The sequence below is a fragment of the Miscanthus floridulus genome, chromosome 12 (assembly GCF_019320115.1).
Source record: "Miscanthus floridulus cultivar M001 chromosome 12, ASM1932011v1, whole genome shotgun sequence".
Lineage (NCBI taxonomy): Eukaryota > Viridiplantae > Streptophyta > Magnoliopsida > Poales > Poaceae > Miscanthus > Miscanthus floridulus.
In genome coordinates this window covers 77,793,652-77,814,104 of record NC_089591.1, presented here as the reverse complement: position 1 = coordinate 77,814,104, position 20,453 = coordinate 77,793,652, and the positions used below count along the sequence as shown (strand labels likewise).

Genomic DNA, 20,453 nt, shown 5'->3' with positions numbered 1-20,453 from the left:
AGCGAACATGCTGATAGGCTGGTAGGATCCAAGTGATCTGACTCCCTGCTCCTTTCGCAACTTGCACGTAGTGACGCACTGTACTGTAGAATAGAAAGATGACCTACTGCGGTACTGCCTGCCTCTCTCTTCAGAATCAACAATCACTCGCCACTGTCGGCCGGAGCAAAGCAAGCATGTCGTGGACCGTGGTCGTGCTCCACTGGCATGCGCGCGCTTTGACGTACGGACCTTGCCTTGCAGCGGCGCATGCAGCTAGCTTGCGTCTTGCTGTCTGTTTAGTGTTTAGTGTTTACTCAAGTTTGGCAAGTGCATGTGCCAGACACCGCCGTGATTTCTGCTTGGACCGATGCTTCTTCGTCACGGCTTTTCAGCCGCCTAATCCATTTTTTAGTCGTGTCAGAAGATGAATATATATACTTCCACATGCATGATTTGATTCAGTTTTTGAGGGCCACGATGTGATTATTCCATGGATATTAATGCACCCCGCAGATGGAAACTTGGGAAGATAACCATGTAGCCGCTAGGTAATACCGTTTCGTTCTGGCTTTTTTTAGATACTAGGTTCGTACCCATGCGTTGCTACGGGACAGCTAAACTTTTATACTAAAAACACACGGATTGTACGATAAGATAATAATATTGTGAAATTAAATACCGACGTTAAAGTGACATTTAATCCAAAAGGCAAAGCTCATGATATTAACAGTCACAGGGAGCGAGGCGTCGCATGCTCACAAGCTCTACTGTATAGTCTTTTCCGTGATGCGGCTAAGGTAACATTTTATATCAGCAAAAAGAAATCTCCGATATCAATTTCTTTCATGCGCCAATAAATCCACAAATAAGTTTCGCCGCATCTACATTGCCCATGCTAACGCTATGGGATGTTTCGTAGTGCAAATCAAACAAGCAAAAGACAATACATATCTTGGTATTCAAGCTGAGATATATTAAGGTACATCTAGAGAGAGAGAGAGCTATTATATTTAAGTCCCCCCGCGCCCAAAAAAAAAGCACCGAAGTCCCTTCAAATATCATGAAAGATAGCGGGCCATTGATCTGACCAATTTCATGAGCAATCACTGATGGGAGACAAACTTGTTGTCGGCTTCAGATTTCATGGAATGTATGTTACTCTAATGCTCTGTAGTATTTTTCAAAAGTAAAATAGTGCTAAACACAGAAGAAACCAGCAAATAGGTTGAGGTATTCCATCGTAGAATCTATTTTCTTTACTCCAAGTCCAGCGCCACGCTGTCCACCGCCAGTCTCATCCTCTCAAAGGTGCCATGTTGGTAGCATCCCCTTCCATAAATTCAAAATTTGGATTTAGCACAATACAAGAATGGAAGTACTATTATAAAAATTGAATCCGCAGTATCATGATTTTTTTTTGAAGACATGGCAAACAATCACGAAGGAACCTAAGCCAGCAAACAAAGGAAATTAGCGCATGTGACGAGGGGTTATCACAGACGCGGATTGTCTAAACGCGTCTGTGATGATGAACTAAAAAATTAAAAAAAATATCAATGCCAGGTCGCACATGATACTATACAATTTATTTCATCATCATCATACAGACAAAATGCCAGGAATGTACCTTGCGCTAGAGACTCCATAAATGTATATTAACAGACATTGGCACAGTGCAAACGTTATTGAGTTGTAAACGGTCCTAGACTCCTAGTGACGTTTCCTTCACACTCGATTGCAGAATGAGTGAAATGGGATTTGCCGTAGCAGTGGCTAGTGAAAGTCTGAAAGATACATTTGCTTCCACAAGTTTCTATCAGACAGTTTCGCTCATGACATCATTCATATCAGCTTAGGATGAACATTTGATTTCTTAAACTAAATTCTTCCGGGGCAAGCTAAGCAATTGTGGTATACTAAAACTACAATAAACAAAATGTAAACCAGCGCAAACCTTGTCTAACTCTAGGAATACCTAGTTGTGATGCTGCCATGAATGGAAGCTCGCTCCCTGAGCAAATGCACTCTTGACGATAAGCCACTGGTGGCCTGGCCAGGATTCAGACTTGGTAAGATCATTGGATTATATTGCTTATTTCTATTAGTTAAAATATTGTAAAAAGGAAAGGTGAGGGTGGTTGGTTGGTTGGTTAGGGGAATGGCACAACCTTAGTGGCCTGCAGACCTACGTTTCTCTTCTCCTCTCCTGTCGATTGTTTCATCGGGTAGGACTTCTTGCTAGCTGAATAGTATGTGATTTGACTATTTGAGCATTACCAAAATAATCATGGAATATTAGCTCTGGTGTGAAAACTATTTGAAAATGATGACAGCCGCCAGCACACATTATCAACAAGCATTATGAAAATACACATGGCTACAATTTGTATTGTTTGATTGTTTAAATTTTATTTATGCAAGACCACTCTTTCAGTGGTATGACAAGGTGTCACTATTGTCACTTTGTCAGGTTGAGTAAATCACCCTCTCCATCCCACAAACAAACATAGAGTTATTTAGAGTTAGAATGAACTGATTGAGCCTATAGCATGTGAATTTTTACATGATCTCCAGGAACAGGAACATGACTTTGGTCTGTGTAGAAAGTAAATGAACCTGCATGAAGATCAAGGTATTGGGAGCTTGAGATGAGATGCGTTGGGCCTGCTACTGCAGAGCTCTCATCGATGCGTTGGGCCTACTACTGTAGTTCTAGTCGGCTTGGAACAGAGATCACCAGCAGGTATTTTAGCAAAGAGATCAAAGAAGCAGAAAAAGAAAAATAGAACACTCTTTACATTTATGGATGGTTGATAATTCAAGTGCTAGCAATATATTTTTGAAAAAAAAGACACATTAAAGCACACCATTCGAACTAAACTATTGAGGAGGCTAACCCACGTTCTAACTTGTGAAATCAATATCCCAATTATAATAACTCTAATTCATTGATTGTTCATCATAAAATCATCTTAAATCAAACCCTATCTATCCATACTAGTTCCATAATCTTTTGGGCTCATTTGAATATACCAAAATACAACCAGACCATGAGCATTGTAAGGTATCATACCAAAATACACCCAGACCAGGAAGCATTGTAAGGCATCATACCTTGGATGGAATTCATTTTGGCATAGTAGAACTCTGGTCAACTTTCTTCTCTAGTGTTTCGAATAAAGCCTCTACATCTATTTCCCCTGCCTCAGAAGCATCTGAATGTGTTTTTTTCCAAAAATGGGAAAAATATATCATTGGATCCTCTGCCGATACAATACATAATCCACTGTATGTGTACCCATGTCTTATCTCAAGTACTTAGCTAACATTAACATAAAGATCTATAGTAAACGAACCTGTCATGCTTCTCCCAAACATTAAGCAACCTTTCTCCCCCAGGGTTACAATAACAAATTCAATGTTTGGTAACCTTGAAAGCATGGATACTAAAGCAAAAGGTATTGATGAGGCTCCTGTCCAAGCCTACAAATATAGATCGTGTGGAAAGAATGTAATCACTAATCAACAAGATACCAAAGAACTGAAAGTGCTAAACATATGCCAAATGCCAAAGGCTTTAGTGTACCAAAAGTTCAAAATAGCACAAGGAAATTTTGTTGGCAACCACCTGATTTGATTATGCTAATCCAACTACAGTTACCACTCTAAGCTAGATTACAGTAAAACAAAGGTAGCACACTTAAGCGGTTTACATTGCTACAAGGAGAAGCTGGTACTGGGGGTGTCTTGGGCAGGATTATGCAGTTATGCTCTTTTGCAATCCAAACAGGTTACCTAAGAAAACTTTACAGAGCATACAATGTAAGATGCAAAATTAAGAATCTCGTCTAGCCCCTCCCTCTTCTTTCAGCATCTATCAAAATAGGGACTTTTCTTTGACTTGCCCGCACTGGATTGTTCCATAAACACAGGTCAGTCTTAGTAGCAGTGCAGAAAGGTGAAAAATAACCATAAAAAGGCTTATGTGTCACATTAATGCAACATAAGTTGTAGGATGCTGACAACATGAACAAAATTAAAATAACTTTCCTATTGGGAGCCATATCTGGAAGAAATTACTCCGTCTGCAATAAACAAAGCAGTGTCGTGCCATCACACATCAAAGTAGAAGATGTCCGCACCATCTAAAGCGGACGACAAGTTTGCCTTTGTGAGCTCTTCTCGTACCATGGGCGGAGAACCAGGAGTATGTATACATGTACGAGATTTCCTGAAAGTGAAAAGGGGATGTCGAATCTAATTCAGTAAGACAATTGGGCTAAACAATCCTTTAACAAGAATGCCTACTTATAGACAGCATGTATTTATGCCGCCCACTCTATTATGCGGTCCATTGCAGCCTAGATCACCACTACCTCAATCTTAATTTTGTGCAGGTTTTATCACTAAAACAAGATATAGATCCTAACCATGTATTTATGCAGCAAATTGACTGTCCATCGAGCTATATGCAAATTATGCATGCCGAGAGTAGTAGGCTGTCATATTCAAGGAGCACAAAAATCTTTTAAGTTGTATTAAGTTTATTTGCAAATTAATACGCAAATTACTTGCATCCTCCTATTAATAATTAGCAGAACACAAGTATGGACTGTCATGAAAAAAAAAACTCGAAAAGGAGGCTGCAAACTATAACGCATCAATTCTCCAACAAAACGTTATGCATTCTTGACTTCTTGTGTGATCTTACCTAGCACTGAAAATTTGCCTCCTTGCTAGGCAGGTCTTTCCCTGGATCCCCGACAGGAGGACGAGCTGTGCCCGCTAGGAGAAGGATCCACGCAGCCGAGCCCCAACGCCATCGTCAATCAGAGTGGAAGGTGGCGTTGACGAGGGAAAGGAAGCGGCTGCAAGGCAGGGCAGGGCGTAAAAGGACAAATTGCCCACTGAGCATATCATGTACCTTTGCACAACATCGGACGGGACATCCAATCTTTGGCCGGAGTGCCTAAGATCCCGCCGCCCTTGGCCACCACGGCCACCTCGCCCAGAGCGTGCCCGTACGGAGGAGCATGGCCGCACGAAGGACGACGACCAGGCCAAGAAACATATAAGAATCCCTATCTAGGTATATCAAATCACATTCATCCAACCATAAATCCACAAGATAGAGAGGTTGTAGTCACTGAGAGAAGAGGTATACATGAAGATCTAGGCCAAGAAACAAGAACAGAGAGAGATCGGGCCAAGAAACAAGAACAGAGAGGAGAGGAATACCTGGATTGGAGGAAGGGGGTGCGACGTCCAGTGAGGCCGGCGGGCGAGGGAGACGTCGGAGGAAGGCTAAATCCACCGCGTGAGGAGCGAGTGCAGGTGTGACCGATCAGGCGAGGGCGAGGTAGGATTGTAGGAAAGCAAAATTCGTTGCAGTGATTGTGTTGGCTTTCCGTTTTCCCCTCGCACGTCGTGGTCGTGGGCGAGAGGCAGGCGGGGATCGCAGGGGAGGCAGACCGAAGACGACCCCCGATTGAATGTCGCACCAAAAAGTGTCCACACTTTATTCTTTTTAGTTGTAGGAGATATATTTTTTTCTAAAGTATAAGTCGTTCTAATTTTTTTGGAGAATCAAAACATCTCAAGTTTTACCAAATTTATGAAGAGAATTACAAAAATTTATGACATCAAATAGATAATACTATGAAGATATAATTAATGAAGAATCTAATGATACTTATTTGTCATCATAAATGTTATTATTTTATTATATAAATTCGATCAAACTTGTGATGCTTTGACTTCTCAAAAAAGTTTAAATGACTTATAATTTGTGACAGAGGGAGTAACTAGACCAACTTATAATTTAAAATGGAGGGAGTAGTAATTAGGAGTAGGTGATATTGTGTTCTCGATCGAACTGAATCTAAGACCACCTCATTTGTTTCTCTTAAGCGAATGCTAGAGCTGCCTGTCTTTCTAAGAGAAATTGAAATTCGTTGAAATTGAAAGGTAGCCTAACTAACCTCCAAACACAGTTCAAGTGGTAACCTACTAGCTACTTAGCTAGTTATACCACGTCGCATAGCTGTCAGCGCTGTAATGCAAATAAGACAAGTTTGAACTGCCATTCACTTCCCCAATATTGAGAAAAAAAAAGCCAATCTCCAGAACCATATAGTTTAGTGAAGAAGTGAAGACAAAGGAACGACGAAACTCTGGCACGAGGTCACACCAAGTTTGGGAGATCCGCAACCATCCTGCATGTGTTGCCAAAAGGTACTGGATCCTATATGAGCACGCCTTTGTTTCTTTGCTTGGAGTTTATGTTTTTAATGCTGCTGCTGCTGCTGCTGCTAAGCACTCCTCCGCTTAAAGCAAACATGCTGCGCGCCTAATTTGCTGACCCTGGTCAGACTACTTGCGACCAGCCATGGCCGCTATTCACACCTTAGCTTAAGACTAAAGGGGGATTTGGGTCATGTTTATTGCTTGATTGGTGGTTACAAAGTCGTATGCTGTGCACGCTGAGCTCCACTAGCTTAGCGAGACTGTCCCACATTTTGGCAGTGGCTTTGACATTCATGTCCCGACCTGGAGTACAAAAATGCAACTGGCTGGATCTCGCTTGGTCCTGGTTCCAAGATACCAAGCGGGGAGCACTTGAAGAGTGGCCCTTTTTAGCAGGGCTTTCAGCCCTGACCTTCTCTAGTTTTTCAGATGATGAAGTGCCAAAAACATTAGCTCATAAAACAGTTCTACGAGAGAAGGCGCACAGGGAATAAGCCGTTTTTTTTATAATAGAGAAGTGAAGCCCATTTGTAAAGAAGCCCTGCCAAGGGTTTTAGTACAATACAACGTTACTTTGTGTAAACACAACTACATTAATTGGGGAAAATAATAAATTCTAAAAGTTTTGCGTAACAAATTTATATACATGGTCTCGTTTCAATTAATTCTGTTTTAGTGTGACCAGATTATAGATATGCATGGCCCATGACATGACATACACACTCAACTTACCTGGCATTAGCAGGCCACTTTCTCCAAGATCATGCAGGCAGTAATCTTGTAGGTAGAAGTACGTTACAGAGCACAGCAGGAGCACTCTTCTGCATGCAGACAAAGCTCTCCCTACATGTATCATGTGTCCCCTCATTTCTTGCTTTCGGGCTGTACAGCACTAAGTTGAAAAAAAAATGGAAGATAGAAGAACAAAGAGGATTGTACCGCCAATGTCCAAACTGTACATGACAGATAACAACAGCAACTTGTAGGTAGTAGACACTGCGCAGTTATCTAGCATGCTGATGATACCGCGATGCCTATAAATACCGTGGCGCGTGGACCTATCCTTGCACACCACGCACTGACACCTCAAGTCACAGAAGAACTCTCTCTGTGCTTAGCGGCGGCTTAGCCAGCTCTCGCTACCAGCAATGGAGTCCAGGCAGACCTTCGCCTGCTACACCATGGCGCTGCTGTTCGCTGCGGCTGCTGTCTCGGCGCAGCTCTCCACCGACTTCTACGACGAGACATGCCCCGACGCGCTCGACATCATCGAGTCCGCCGTGAGAGCTGCCGTCTCCAAGGAGTCCCGCATGGGGGCCTCCCTGCTCCGCCTCCATTTCCACGACTGCTTTGTCAATGCAAGTGTCATTCATAACTCATAAGCCGCCTCATGATTTTCTTCAGCCTTCCACTTTTGTTTTTCTCTGAAACTGGAGCAATATCTAATTATCTAGTATTCAGTAATGAAGTTACATACATTAAACTTTCATCTATGAGTCTGAACTGAATTAACGAATTCCAGTTAGATCTTCTCATCTTCTACTGTTTTGGGGAATTTTGCTTAGGCGTAGCGTAGCATAACAGAGCATGTTGGTTCAGACGTTCAGTAGACAGTTTTCGGTACTGTTAGCTTTACGTCCGGTGCTCTACAAGTCAGTTAAAAAGTGGCGCGCACTGTGCCGCGTGCTTCGATTTTTCAAACCAAATTGTCTCTGTCATTTCTAGTAGACGGGTTTGCCTCTGAGTACAATGATGGAGTGTCTTTTCGTGGACTAACCGTTGACTGCAATTGCAAACTAACTTTACAGGGCTGTGACGGTTCAGTGCTGCTCGACGACACCCCGGGGTTCACCGGCGAGAAGACGGCGAAGCCGAACAAGAACTCGCTCCGCGGGTTCGACGTGGTTGACGACATCAAGGCGCAGCTCGAGGACGCCTGCAACCAGACGGTCTCCTGCGCCGACATCCTCGCCGTCGCCGCCCGCGACTCCGTCGTCGCCGTAAGCACAATCACCAAGACTAGTTATTTCTTCCATTCCATTTCCATGCATGGTTACGAGCTAATTAATTAACGACCGTCTCCTCTGCATGCAGCTCGGCGGGCCTACGTGGGACGTGGAGCTCGGCCGGCGGGACGGGACGACGGCGAGCCTGGACGACGCGAACAACGACCTCCCGGCGCCGACCCTGGACCTCGGCGACCTGATCAAGGCCTTCTCCAAGAAGGGCCTGAGCGCGAACGACATGATCGCGCTGTCGGGCGGGCACACGATCGGGCAGGCGCGGTGCGTCAACTTCCGCGGCCGCCTCTACAACGAGACCACCAGCCTGGACGCGTCGCTGGCGTCGTCGCTGAAGCCGCGTTGCCCGAGCGCGGACGGCACCGGCGACGACAACACGTCGCCGCTGGACCCTTCCACGTCCTACGTCTTCGACAACTTCTACTACAGGAACCTGCTGCGGAACAAGGGCCTGCTCCACTCGGACCAGCAGCTCTTCAGCGGCGGCTCCGCGGACGCGCAGACCACCGCCTACGCGTCCGACATGGCCAGCTTCTTCGACGACTTCCGCGACGCCATGGTGAAGATGGGCGCCATCGGCGTCGTCACTGGGTCCGGAGGCCAGGTCAGGGTGAACTGCCGGAAGACGAACTAACTGATCAGTGTCAGGTCTAGTAGTGTCGAGATCAGTGCGTGTAGTGTGCTGTGGTCTGCAGAGTTACTGTTCCTTCTACGATGGCGTAGTCTGCTTCGAACGGTTGTAGTACTACCTTTTACACGAATAAAACGAAGGATAAGACTGGTCTTGGATCCCACCATGCCTTGTTTGTGTCCTGAATTTGATCTGGTGGATCTGAATCTCATCAACGTACGCATTGCGAGTTCAGAATTTTCAGAAGAAAACACTCGGCAATTCATTCCTTAAGCAAGAACCTTGAGCAGGGCCACCACACCCCTTTGCCATCAAGCCCGAAACTTATAGTTTGGGCCTTTTTGGTACAAGATCTGGGCCTCTGGGTCAACATGAATCATGTGCCGGCCGACTAGCTACGTGGAGCAATCTCCTCGACCAAAAAAAAAACGTGGAGCAACGAAAATAAACATTTGGATGAAACACATTCTGTTTGGAGTAAACAAAAACAAATTTTGTTCAGACGGCTGAAGGGCGGCTCACTAGCTGTGTGGCTTTGACCCTCTGTGTTTTCAGATCGAGTAGACATTTGAACATATGTGCTTCTGAATAGCAACAAAGATGTTAACATCACAAAGCTTGGTATCTTCTTATGATAACAAAGCTCAGCCGTCACTGAATCTGCAAATTAAAGCTCGGTGTCAAGTGACAGAGAATCCACTACGCAAATCAAACTGCCGCACAAAGGCCGTACCCCCACTCCTGCTTTCAGACTGTTGCTTATCAAAAAGAAAAAAAGAATGCACATTCCACTAAGCATAAACCCCATCCGTTTTAAAAAATAGACGGTCTTAGTGGTGTTCTAGCTATTTTTTTTCTAACTTTGGTCAAGTTTATAGAAGAATGTACCACTAATATTTACAACATTGAACTAGTTTCATTAAATTCATCATAAAATATGTATTCATAATTTATTTGTTTGGGACTACTGTAGACGTCAATATATCTTTGTCTAAAGTTAACAAAAATTACAAAAAGTCTAACTTAGAACAAAACGTAAACGCCTCATATTTGAATCACGAATTCTGTCTCCATTTCAATTAAAAAAGGTTTCTAAACCCAAAAAAACACAAAAAGAGAGAGAGCAAACAGTTTTGACTGACGTCACGGCCCCACCCTACCTCCGTTTCCACTTCCCCGCGCGGCCTGCCGCTCTTGTCGTCTTCGCCTCTTCCGTTCGCCGTCTGCCCGTCGCCGTCTCCAAGCTCTCGCCCTTTCGCTGTCGCCTTCCATTTCCCAATCGCCAACGACCACCTCGCTCTCGCTTAGTTAAACCCGTCGTCATGCCGTCCGCCGAGGCCCACTCCACTGGCCACTCCAATCCTCCCCTCCACCGGCCTCCTCCCACTCCCCTGTCCCCACCCACAGCAGCCGCGATGCCGACGCGGCCCTCCTCCACCCCCGCTTCCCGATTCCTCCAGCTATTGCTGGTCGTCGTGATCGCCTGCGCCGTTCCGGGGGTGAGATGCTCCGACCGGCGGTTCCCGCACCTCGACCGCGTCCGCGAGCTCCACCGCCGGGAGGGCTCGTCATCGGCCGAGCAGGAGGCCGCCGCGCGGGGGCTTCTCGCGCGCCTCCTACCGTCACACTCCACCAGCTTCGAGTTCAGGGTCATCTCCACGGTATGTGTGCTTTGCTGCAATGCTGCTTGGGGATTGTAGGGTCTGTATGTGATGTTGTCATGTTGAACGCATCAGACGTCAGGTGTCGCTTCGGTGTTGCATAAGCATATTAGGCAACGTACTGAGACGTACCCAATCGGCGTTGCATAAGTAGAGTTGCCGAGAGATAAGAGTGCGGTGAGAATATCAACTAGACTCAGAGACAAGGAAGCGTGTCATGATTCAGATAATTTTAGTAGGAAATTGTTTGTTTATATATGATTCAGATAATCTATATAATAATCTTAGCCATCGAAAGTGAGGTCTGGACCCTACCCCATGATTTGTAATCTTTGCTATTTGAGTTCATAATGGGTTGTTCATTTTCTAACTACCTGTTACTCCTGTTACTGACTGATAATGATTTACAATGTACTCTAATTCATTGATAGGAGCAATGTGGTGGGAAGGCATGCTTCGTCATCAACAACCACCCATTGTTTGATGGAGAAGGGACTCCAGAAATATTGTATGTTTTCCCTTTATATTTTGTCACGCGTTGCAAACTATATCTTCAGCTTGTTCATGTACATTTCTTTCCCAGTTGCAAACACTAGCCATTAGCACCTTACTGTTCCGTTTCATGCAAGAGGACAATCCAGCTGTGTTGGCTTTATTTATTCTCTGTTGTTTTCTGAAGTTTGGTGTTAGGTGAACCACTGTTGTAATTGTGTTTTTGAATATATTTGCAACGAGTTGATTACATTTACTCGTAAGTAAATGTGACCCATTAGGTTTGTGACATGCACCGAACAATGAGTTAGTGAACCACCATATCTTGCAGTACGTTCTCTTGTGCTTCTAAATCAGGACTCTTTTAATTTTGTTTGTTATAACCTATCCAAAAAGCAGCTTATAACTCAATGTTGGTGTCTCATTAGATTCTGCTAGAATCATTTGCCAATCATGTTTGCTTGTGCAATTGGTTTATGCTTTTAGTAGGACTGCTCTGCTGTGCAGATGTAACGTGCAAATCTGCTATAGTATTAGAAAGTTTTGCATTTCATGTTGTGAGTTATGCTACTCACCTTGCCAAAAAATAAATAAATTATGCTACTCAGCAACACATGCATGCATGTGTTGCTTTACATGCTGAAATTGGAAAGAGCCTAACAACTTCACATTTGTCATTGCTTGTGGTCAGGATACTTGGAGTAAGTGGGGTCGAAATTTCTGCTGGCTTTCATTGGTACTTGAAACACTATTGTGCAGCACATATATCGTGGTATAAAACCGGTGGTGCACAACTATCATCCATTCCACATCCTGGGTCACTACCTCGTGTTCCTGATGGTGGTGTATTGATTCAAAGACCCATTGACTGGAGCTACTACCAGAATGCAGTTACATCCAGCTGTAAGCTGATAACTTACTTATGTTGAAATTTTGACTGTTGGTTCCAGATTTGATGACATCAATTTTTTCTCATGTAAACTGAACCTAAAACATATTTCTCTTTTTTTTTTTGTTCACCCTTTAGATTCTTTTGCTTGGTGGGATTGGGACCGTTGGGAGAAGGAAATTGACTGGATGGCTCTTCAAGGAATCAATTTGCCTCTTGCTTTCACTGGGCAAGAGTCTATATGGCAGAGGGTTTTTCAGGTATTTATCTTTGTACTTTTTTAAGCATTTTGCACAGTGGATAAATTACCACTATGTTTTTTGTGACATTAGCGTGAAATAATGCACAAAAGCAACCTATAATGTTAGGAAGGCATTGAAGCAGATGGATTGATGCATAACAGTAAATGCGGTACAGTAAGAAGGCAGTATGGATAACCAGGCAAAGATGCACATCACCAAATTTCGACATGTAGTGTTGGCAAAATGATTTTGGCACAGTTCTTAAAATTGACATCTTGTGGTGGAATAAATGGATCCCTTCTAGAGTAGATGTAACCTCACCGATTCTTCCCGTTGGCATTATTTATTACTATATTTTATGAGAATATTAGCACTCTTTTATCGAAGACAAAAACAATTCAGGTTATTGCAACAACAACAAAGCTGTCAGTCCCAAGCAAGTTGGGGTGGGGTAGGCTAGAGTTGAAACCCACCAAGAGCCCCAAGTCACAGTTCAGGCACATCAATAGCTGCTTTCCAAGCACTCCTATTCAAACATAGATCTCTAGGTATATCCTAAGCTTTCAAATCTCTTTTTATTGCCTCCCCCATGTCAATTTCGGTCTACCTCTACCTTTCCTCACATTATTAGCTTGGCTTAGGACTCCACAATGCACTGGTGCCTCTGAAGGTCTCCTTTGGACATGGCCAAACCACCTCAACCGATGTTGGACAAGCTTTTCTTCAATTGGTGCTACCCCTAGGTGGTCACGTATATCATCGTTCCTAACTCGGTCCATTTTTGTGTGACCACAAATCCATCGCAACATACGCATTTTTGCAACACTCAGTTGTTGAACATGACGAATCTTTGTAGGCCAACATTCTGCTCCATACAACATAGCCGGTCTAATCACCGTTCTATAAAACTTGCCTTTAAGCTTTTGTGGTACGCTCTTGTCACAAAGAATGCCAGAAGCTTGTCGCCACTTGATCCACCCTGCTTTGATTCTATGGCTAACGTCCGCATCAATATCTCCATCTCTCTGTAACATCGATCCTAGGTAACGAAAGGTGTCCTTCTTAGGCACTACTTGACCTTCCAAACTCACATCTCCCTCCTCCTGTGTAGCTCCGCCAAAGTCACATCTCATATATTCGGTTTTAGTTCTGCTTAATCTAAAACCTTTAGGCTCAAGGGTCTCGCGCCACAACTCTAGTTTCCTATTTACTCCCGCCTGGCTTTCGTCCACTAACACTACATCATCAGCGAACAACATACACCAAGGGATATCCCCTTGAATGTTCCTGATAACCTCATCCATTACCAAAGCAACGAGGTATGGGCTCAAGGCTGACCCTTGATGAAGTCCTATTTTAATCGGGAAGTAAGCTATGATACCATCATTTGTTCGAACACTAGTCACTGCATTGTTGTACTTGTCCTTGATGAGGGTCACGTATTTTGATGGGACTTTATGTTTGTCCAAAGCCCACCACATAACATTTCTCGGTATTTTGTCATAAGCCTTCTCCAAGTCAATGAAAACCATGTGTAGGTCCTTCTGCTCTCCTTATAAAAAAAAATCTCAGGTTATTTCTTTAAATTTACTGATCCTGTTTTGCTGCAAATGGTTTGTGGATAACTTTGTTTCATTTCATTAAATTCTTGAAGAGGTACAACATTAGCAAATCAGATCTGGATGATTTCTTTGGTGGGCCAGCCTTTCTTGCATGGTCTCGAATGGCTAATATGCATGGGTAAGTTAGACATCTGATTTGCAATTGGTCTCTCACATCTAAACTTTTAATTTTATATGACTCTATTGATTCCAATATTCTTTTGCAGTAATTATTTGATATGCTGTGTCTTCTAAAATTATTTTCATTTATTCCTCAACTCTGTGGCACAAGATAGATTGTCATTGTGAATTACCTTGCTATAAAATACTCCCTCCATTCCAAATTATAAATTGTTCTGGCTTTGACATAGTATATATCTAGGTGCATATATAGATAAAGCTAGAACGACTTATAATTTGGAACGGAGGGAGTATATAGCTCGAAATTGGGATGCTCACATCTAGACATGTCAGATTAAGACAGCCAAGGAGAACTGTTTATATGTGGAATGTCAGGAAAATAAGATGTGACTACGAAAGCTCAAGAATTTTTGTTTTGAGCTTTGATTCCCTTTTCCTGAGTCCTATGTGCTGATATTTTTTTTCAAGCATGTTATGACTGGCTGTTTTAGCTGCCTACAAGACTTTGGTATCATCTTTAGTACTTGTAAGGAATAGATAGTTACTAGTTACCCATATCATTTAGTTTTATCTTGGATACAGATTTTTTGGAACTCTTTATTTCGAACATATGCCATATATTACTTATTTTCAGCCCTTTTATCTAAAAGCGAAGATACTGGCTTCACATGTTAGATGTTTTTCTGTCATCGTCTTTTAAGTAATTACCCTTTAATGACACTTCCTGATTTATCAGATGGGGTGGACCTCTCCCTCAGACTTGGCTCGATGACCAACTAGCTCTTCAAAAGAAAATCCTATCTAGGATGTACGCTTTTGGCATGTTCCCAGGTGACACTTCTACCGTTGTAGCATTTTTGGATTTTGTGCAGTTACATGAGCAATTTTTCTATGTTAAGGTTACAGTATGTGATATAAATATATCTTTATTGGTTTGCACTTCTGTGTGTTTTCAGAACTCCTGTTCTGCTTAATATAACCAATCTAAATGTTTAATTTCTCAGTCTTTGTTTTATAGTACATCAGGACCCCCTCACTTTTTGTTATGTGTCTATAATAGACTAAAATCTACATCTGTTGCAGTTCTTCCAGCCTTTTCTGGCAACATCCCAGCTGCATTGAAGTCAAAATTCCCTTCAGCTAAAGTCACTCACCTTGGAAACTGGTAACGATGATTTTCTATCTTCTAAATAACATTGGGATATATGATTTTCCGTGATCAATGCTTAAATATAAAATATGGAATCTTGGTTGCAGCTCCTGTTTCTCTGCTGAATTTCATGCAGTTTTATGCCTCCACCTTTGTTGTATTTCAGTTATGTAACTTCGATTGCAATTTTTGCATGCATCTCACACCTTAGCAGTTTGAGCTGTTACCACTGATCAAACTAGGACAGTCACGCTACACATTCATAACAAGCTTATGCCCATTTGTATTCTTAATGTTCATTTCACCTTAAATGCTTCATCATATTATTCATAAATGAAGTTAAGTATTAATATCCTGATTTGAGCCCACTGTACACTAACACTACTTTTCTTGCTGACATCCTTTTTTCATCAGTGTTAAGTCACATGTGCTTATTTGACTATACTCTGTGATGTTAAGGTTTACAGTTGATAGCAATCCAAGGTGGTGCTGCACATATCTTCTTGATGCATCTGATCCTTTATTCGTAGAAATTGGGAAGTTGTTTATAGAAGAACAAATCAGAGGTAGGATCTGTTATTTTGTTCAAGTTGATGTGTAACATCATGTGCAAGATATTTTAATATCAGACCTGTAATCTTGTGTTGTTTCCTACCATAAGAGTGATGGCTAGCCATTCTTTTGGAACGAATGATGGCTAGCTTTTACCTTATTAGTTTCCCTGTTCTGTAAGAGTACTTTTTACACCTTTTCATCAGAAGAAAACAAACCTTGATGCATGGGAGTTTTCTTGTACTTTTGTGCAGAATATGGTAGGACAAGTCACATCTACAACTGGTATGATTATTAACCATCCTTCTCACTGGAAGTTCCCAATCAATAATTTTTCTCATTTATAATCATATTTTTACCTGTGTAGTGATACTTTTGATGAGAACACTCCTCCACTAAGTGACCCGAATTATATATCTTCGTTGGGTGCTGCAACGTTCAGGGGTATGCAAAGCGGTGACAATGATGCTATTTGGTTGATGCAAGTATGTTCTCTGTGTGTTAGTTTTTTTGCTTATTACTGGATTCGTCTGTAAAAGCAGTTATTAGAGATATGAATATAGATCATGGATGTCTTGGTTGTTTCACTTTACTTTTTTACTTCTGGAACTACTTTCAGATGCGTGATTATCTTCTCCAGTTGAGAGAAATTTCTTGCTCTATTGTCACATTCTTGGATATATGGATATGCAAGGATCTGTAACATCTATTACTCTGCAGGGTTGGTTGTTTACCTATGATCCTTTCTGGGAACCTCCACAAATGAAGGTGAAACTTTATTTCATGGTTTGATAAGATATGAATGCTGATAATTTTATTGGCTCTTTTCATTTTGGCTTCTTGTTTCTTCAAAAACATTATTGGAGTAGTGAGGATTGAAATTCATGTGGCCCTCTTTTTTTTTAATAACTGCTTGTCCTAAATGTCATATATTTAAAAATGGAGGTAGTATGTTGGATATGATATGACTGCAATTAATGTTCGAATGGTGTGAGTTGATCACATTCATTTAGTCAGGGTAAGCCTTGTGTTTTCCAATAACATATTATGATTTTTGAAGTGACACCAAGGAGGTACAATTTGCAGTGGTGTTATCTGTTATTTTTATTTGGCTCATACAGTAAAAACTAAAAAATCCATGCCTGTCGTGATTTATTTATGTTGATAGCACAGTATTTTCAGGTTATACTTGGAGAAAAAAAAATTGATGTCCCATTGCCAAATGATTGACAACCACTGTATTTCTAATAATCTAATAATTAGTTCTGCACTCAGTTTCTTCACCTTTTCTGCTGAAAACTTGAATAAGCCTTGTGAACTTAAGGTGGCTACTATCTAATACATCAGTTTTTTTTTTGTTTCTGTTTTGAGCATGCACCTTTGTTATTGTTGTTGTTGTTGTGTTTGAGGATTCAGCATTAACATAACCAATTTTTTACTTATCTGATTAAACTCAATTTCTTTTGTTTTTAGGCACTACTGCATTCTGTTCCTGTTGGCAAAATGATTGTTCTTGATCTTTATGCTGAAGTTAAACCAGTGTGGATAAATTCTGATCAGTTCTATGGTGTTCCCTACATCTGGAAAGTTCTCTTTTCTCTTTCTGCCAACTCCATGCACTATTACCCTCCTTTTATTTTCCTAAATAAAAAACTCGTGTGACCCTTTTTCAGGTGCATGCTCCACAATTTCGCTGCAGATTTTGAAATGTATGGTGTTTTGGATGCTTTGGCTTCTGGGCCTATTGATGCTCGATTAAGTGATAACTCCACAATGGTATTACATTGTCAAGCTTAATCAGTTGCTTATGCTACTGAGCTAGCTTACATAAATACAGATGGTGATGTTTTACCTATTAGCAAATTATATTTCAGGTTGGAGTTGGTATGTCTATGGAAGGTATTGAGCAAAATCCTATTGTTTATGACCTTATGTCAGAAATGGCCTTCCATCACAGACAAGTTGATCTTCAGGTGAAATTAAAAAAAAAATCATATTTTAGAAGAGCTTTTTGCACAATAGATGTGTTCTTCTTTTTATTCATCTTATCTACTTATTGTGCATCTCTTATTTATGTTTCTATGGAAGTTTCCCTTTGCACAATTGCACTAGCTAATGAATGCAAGCAATTTTTGGCCTGATCAGTTTTATATTATTTCCAGGTTTGGGTCGAGACATATCCAACAAGAAGATATGGAAAACCAGTGAAGGGACTGCAAGATGCTTGGTGGATTTTGTATCAAACTTTATATAACTGCACAGATGGTAAAAATGTAAGTTTTTTTAATATAAAAATTGCCATGTTTAGGCATTGTGCCATGTGTCCATTGTTCTTCCAATATTACTTAAGCATGTACAAGGGATAGTAGGTTGTCAGCAAGTTGCAAAGTCACAAATATCTGATATGCTATGCTACTAACAATCTGGAGTTTTTATATTTATTTTACACTTAAATCTTACTCTATATTATAAAGATCTTTGCTAAACAAAATTATTCTGTGAAAATACATTTCTCATTATCTTTTTATTTTTGGCAATTGTTGCCACATGCCAAATGTGAATATAAGTAAAACATCAATATATTCCTACTTTTTGAAGATCCGGTTGGGTTCTTATCCGTTACTCTTATCATAAATTTTATTCTGGCAGGACAAAAATCGGGACGTGATAGTGGCCTTCCCAGATGTTGAACCTTTTGTTATTGAGACACCAGGGTTGTATGTGAATACTAGACAAATGTATTCTACAATGCCATCAAAGAATTACATAGGGAAGGATGCCTCTAGTGATGCATATGATCATCCTCATCTATGGTACGACACTAATGCCGTTATCCATGCCCTGGAACTTTTTCTTCAACATGGAGATGAAGTATCTGACAGCAACACCTTCAGGTGAGAACACAGGTGTTCCAATTGCTTAATTCGTACTGTAAAATAATTATTCTGTCAGTAGTAAAAATTTACAAGCTAAAAAAGTGCTCGTCTTAAATGGACTGTGTGTGAATACATTAATATTCATGATTGTCAAGATATCGATTCTGTCGTCTGATTTTACAACTTTATGATCAGAATTAGAGGGTCTGATTCTACGATTTTAGTCAATAGAATAAATTTAGTTTTGCCTCGTTATTTTCTGCCAATCCACAAACCTTTGATGCCATACATTTCTTTCTGTTGCTTTAGAATTCCCATTTACCTTAATTCTTACTTTACAGTTCAAAGTAATCCGTTCGTATTGTGATGATCATGATCTTACTTTCAGCTTTTCAATTAACCAAACATGAATAAACACTAAAACATTATATGCACAGGAAAGGTTCATAAATGTTGCATCATATTAACAGGTATGACCTTGTGGATTTGACTCGTCAAGTTCTGGCTAAATATGCCAATGACGTTTTTCTAAAGATCATCGAGAGCTACAAATCAAACAACATGAATCAAGTCACCATCCTGTGCCAGCACTTTCTCAACCTTGTAAATGACCTTGACACACTACTATCCTCTCATGAGGGTTTTCTGCTTGGGCCTTGGTTGGAAAGTGCCAAGGGACTTGCACGAAACAGTGAGCAAGAAATACAGGTAATCTTTTTCTTTTGCCATTCTTTGAAACTGAATTATGTCTAATGATATGGCATCATACCAATTTATCAAAAATTCCAAATTCCTATAGTTGTGAAAGTAGGGATAATTCCATTCTTATCGACCTGTTTGATTCTTCCTGTTGTTAGGCTGTTTATGAGCATTAGGCTTAAACTTGTGCAACTATTCACATTGAGCCAATCTAAGATTTCGTATGTGCACTATGGTCATGATATGTCACTCTAGCATTGATGACAAGTAGTCATGTTCATCAAATTTCTGACATACAACTTCGTTGAAATCCTTGCAGTATGAATGGAATGCTAGAACACAAATTACAATGTGGTTTGACAACACAGAAACAAAAGCAAGTTTATTGCGTGACTATGGTAAGACTCATGCCACTTGGCCATGTACTGATTTATTGTTGTTTTCTTGGATTTCTTTCTCACAAAATTTGTTGCAGCAAACAAGTACTGGAGCGGCCTGCTGCGAGATTACTATGGGCCAAGGGCCGCCATCTACTTCAAGCACTTGTTATTAAGCATGGAGAAGAATGCACCTTTCGCGCTTAAGGAATGGAGGAGGGAATGGATCAGCCTCACCAACAACTGGCAGAGCGATAGGAAGGTGTTTTCAGCCACAGCTATAGGAGACTCTCTGAACATATCACGATCGCTTTACATAAAGTACTTGAGCAAGGCTGATCCACTTGAGCTAGAAGGTACAGGCTCCCCTGGGAAGTCTGCAAGTTTATAAGTAGGGTGATGCGTGCAGTGGTGATCATGGATCATTTCAGATTCGCAATTAGCTTTTTTTCTCATGTTTTTCCTCAAACTCTTGAATATCGTTTGGCTGCGACATGTTTCGTACGAATCAGTCGTGTGTGAAGTACTTAAGTCTTTCCGTGTAACAGGACAGGCTTGTTTCCTTTTTCCAGTGTTCCTTGCCGTAAAGTTTTCAGTTCTGTATCCCAAGAGAATGGCCATGGAAAAAATTCGGCCTCGTCCCGGGTGCCGGAATTCTATTGAGCCTTCATGAGAATCGTGCTGCTTTCGGTGAAATCCATTGCTGTAATCGGCTGCACTTATCTAGCTGTAATCGTGGCTGCAGCTGTTGATGCAAAAATCCAAACTAAAAGGTTCTGTTGATTACCACTGTATGCATGCAGCTGCCGCCTGTCGAATAAGTGCAGCTGATCACACGACCTCGATCATCTAAACAAGAGTGCAGCAGGCCCTGTAGAGTACCATTATCACTG

At 41.4% G+C, this 20,453-nt stretch overlaps 2 protein-coding genes across 2 annotated transcripts; both read left to right on the top strand.

The window, feature by feature from the left end:
* The first annotated feature begins 7,319 nt into the window (after positions 1 to 7,319).
* LOC136497784 (peroxidase P7-like) lies at positions 7,320 to 8,883 on the top strand. Its single transcript, XM_066493644.1, has 3 exons — positions 7,320 to 7,586; positions 8,037 to 8,228; positions 8,323 to 8,883. Exons 1-3 carry the CDS (start codon positions 7,377 to 7,379, stop codon positions 8,881 to 8,883), a joined length of 963 nt encoding a protein of 320 aa, XP_066349741.1. The 5' UTR covers positions 7,320 to 7,376.
* A 1,188-nt stretch (positions 8,884 to 10,071) lies between these two features.
* Positions 10,072 to 20,198, top strand: LOC136496369 (alpha-N-acetylglucosaminidase-like). Its single transcript, XM_066492029.1, has 19 exons — positions 10,072 to 10,541; positions 10,973 to 11,049; positions 11,725 to 11,936; positions 12,061 to 12,182; positions 13,819 to 13,904; positions 14,643 to 14,737; positions 14,990 to 15,071; positions 15,516 to 15,622; positions 15,863 to 15,893; positions 15,976 to 16,093; positions 16,329 to 16,376; positions 17,082 to 17,192; positions 17,283 to 17,384; positions 17,483 to 17,581; positions 17,771 to 17,881; positions 18,258 to 18,502; positions 18,955 to 19,192; positions 19,503 to 19,581; positions 19,659 to 20,198. Exons 1-19 carry the CDS (start codon positions 10,203 to 10,205, stop codon positions 19,949 to 19,951), a joined length of 2,595 nt encoding a protein of 864 aa, XP_066348126.1. The 5' UTR covers positions 10,072 to 10,202; the 3' UTR covers positions 19,952 to 20,198.
* Positions 20,199 to 20,453: the final 255 nt, after the last annotated feature.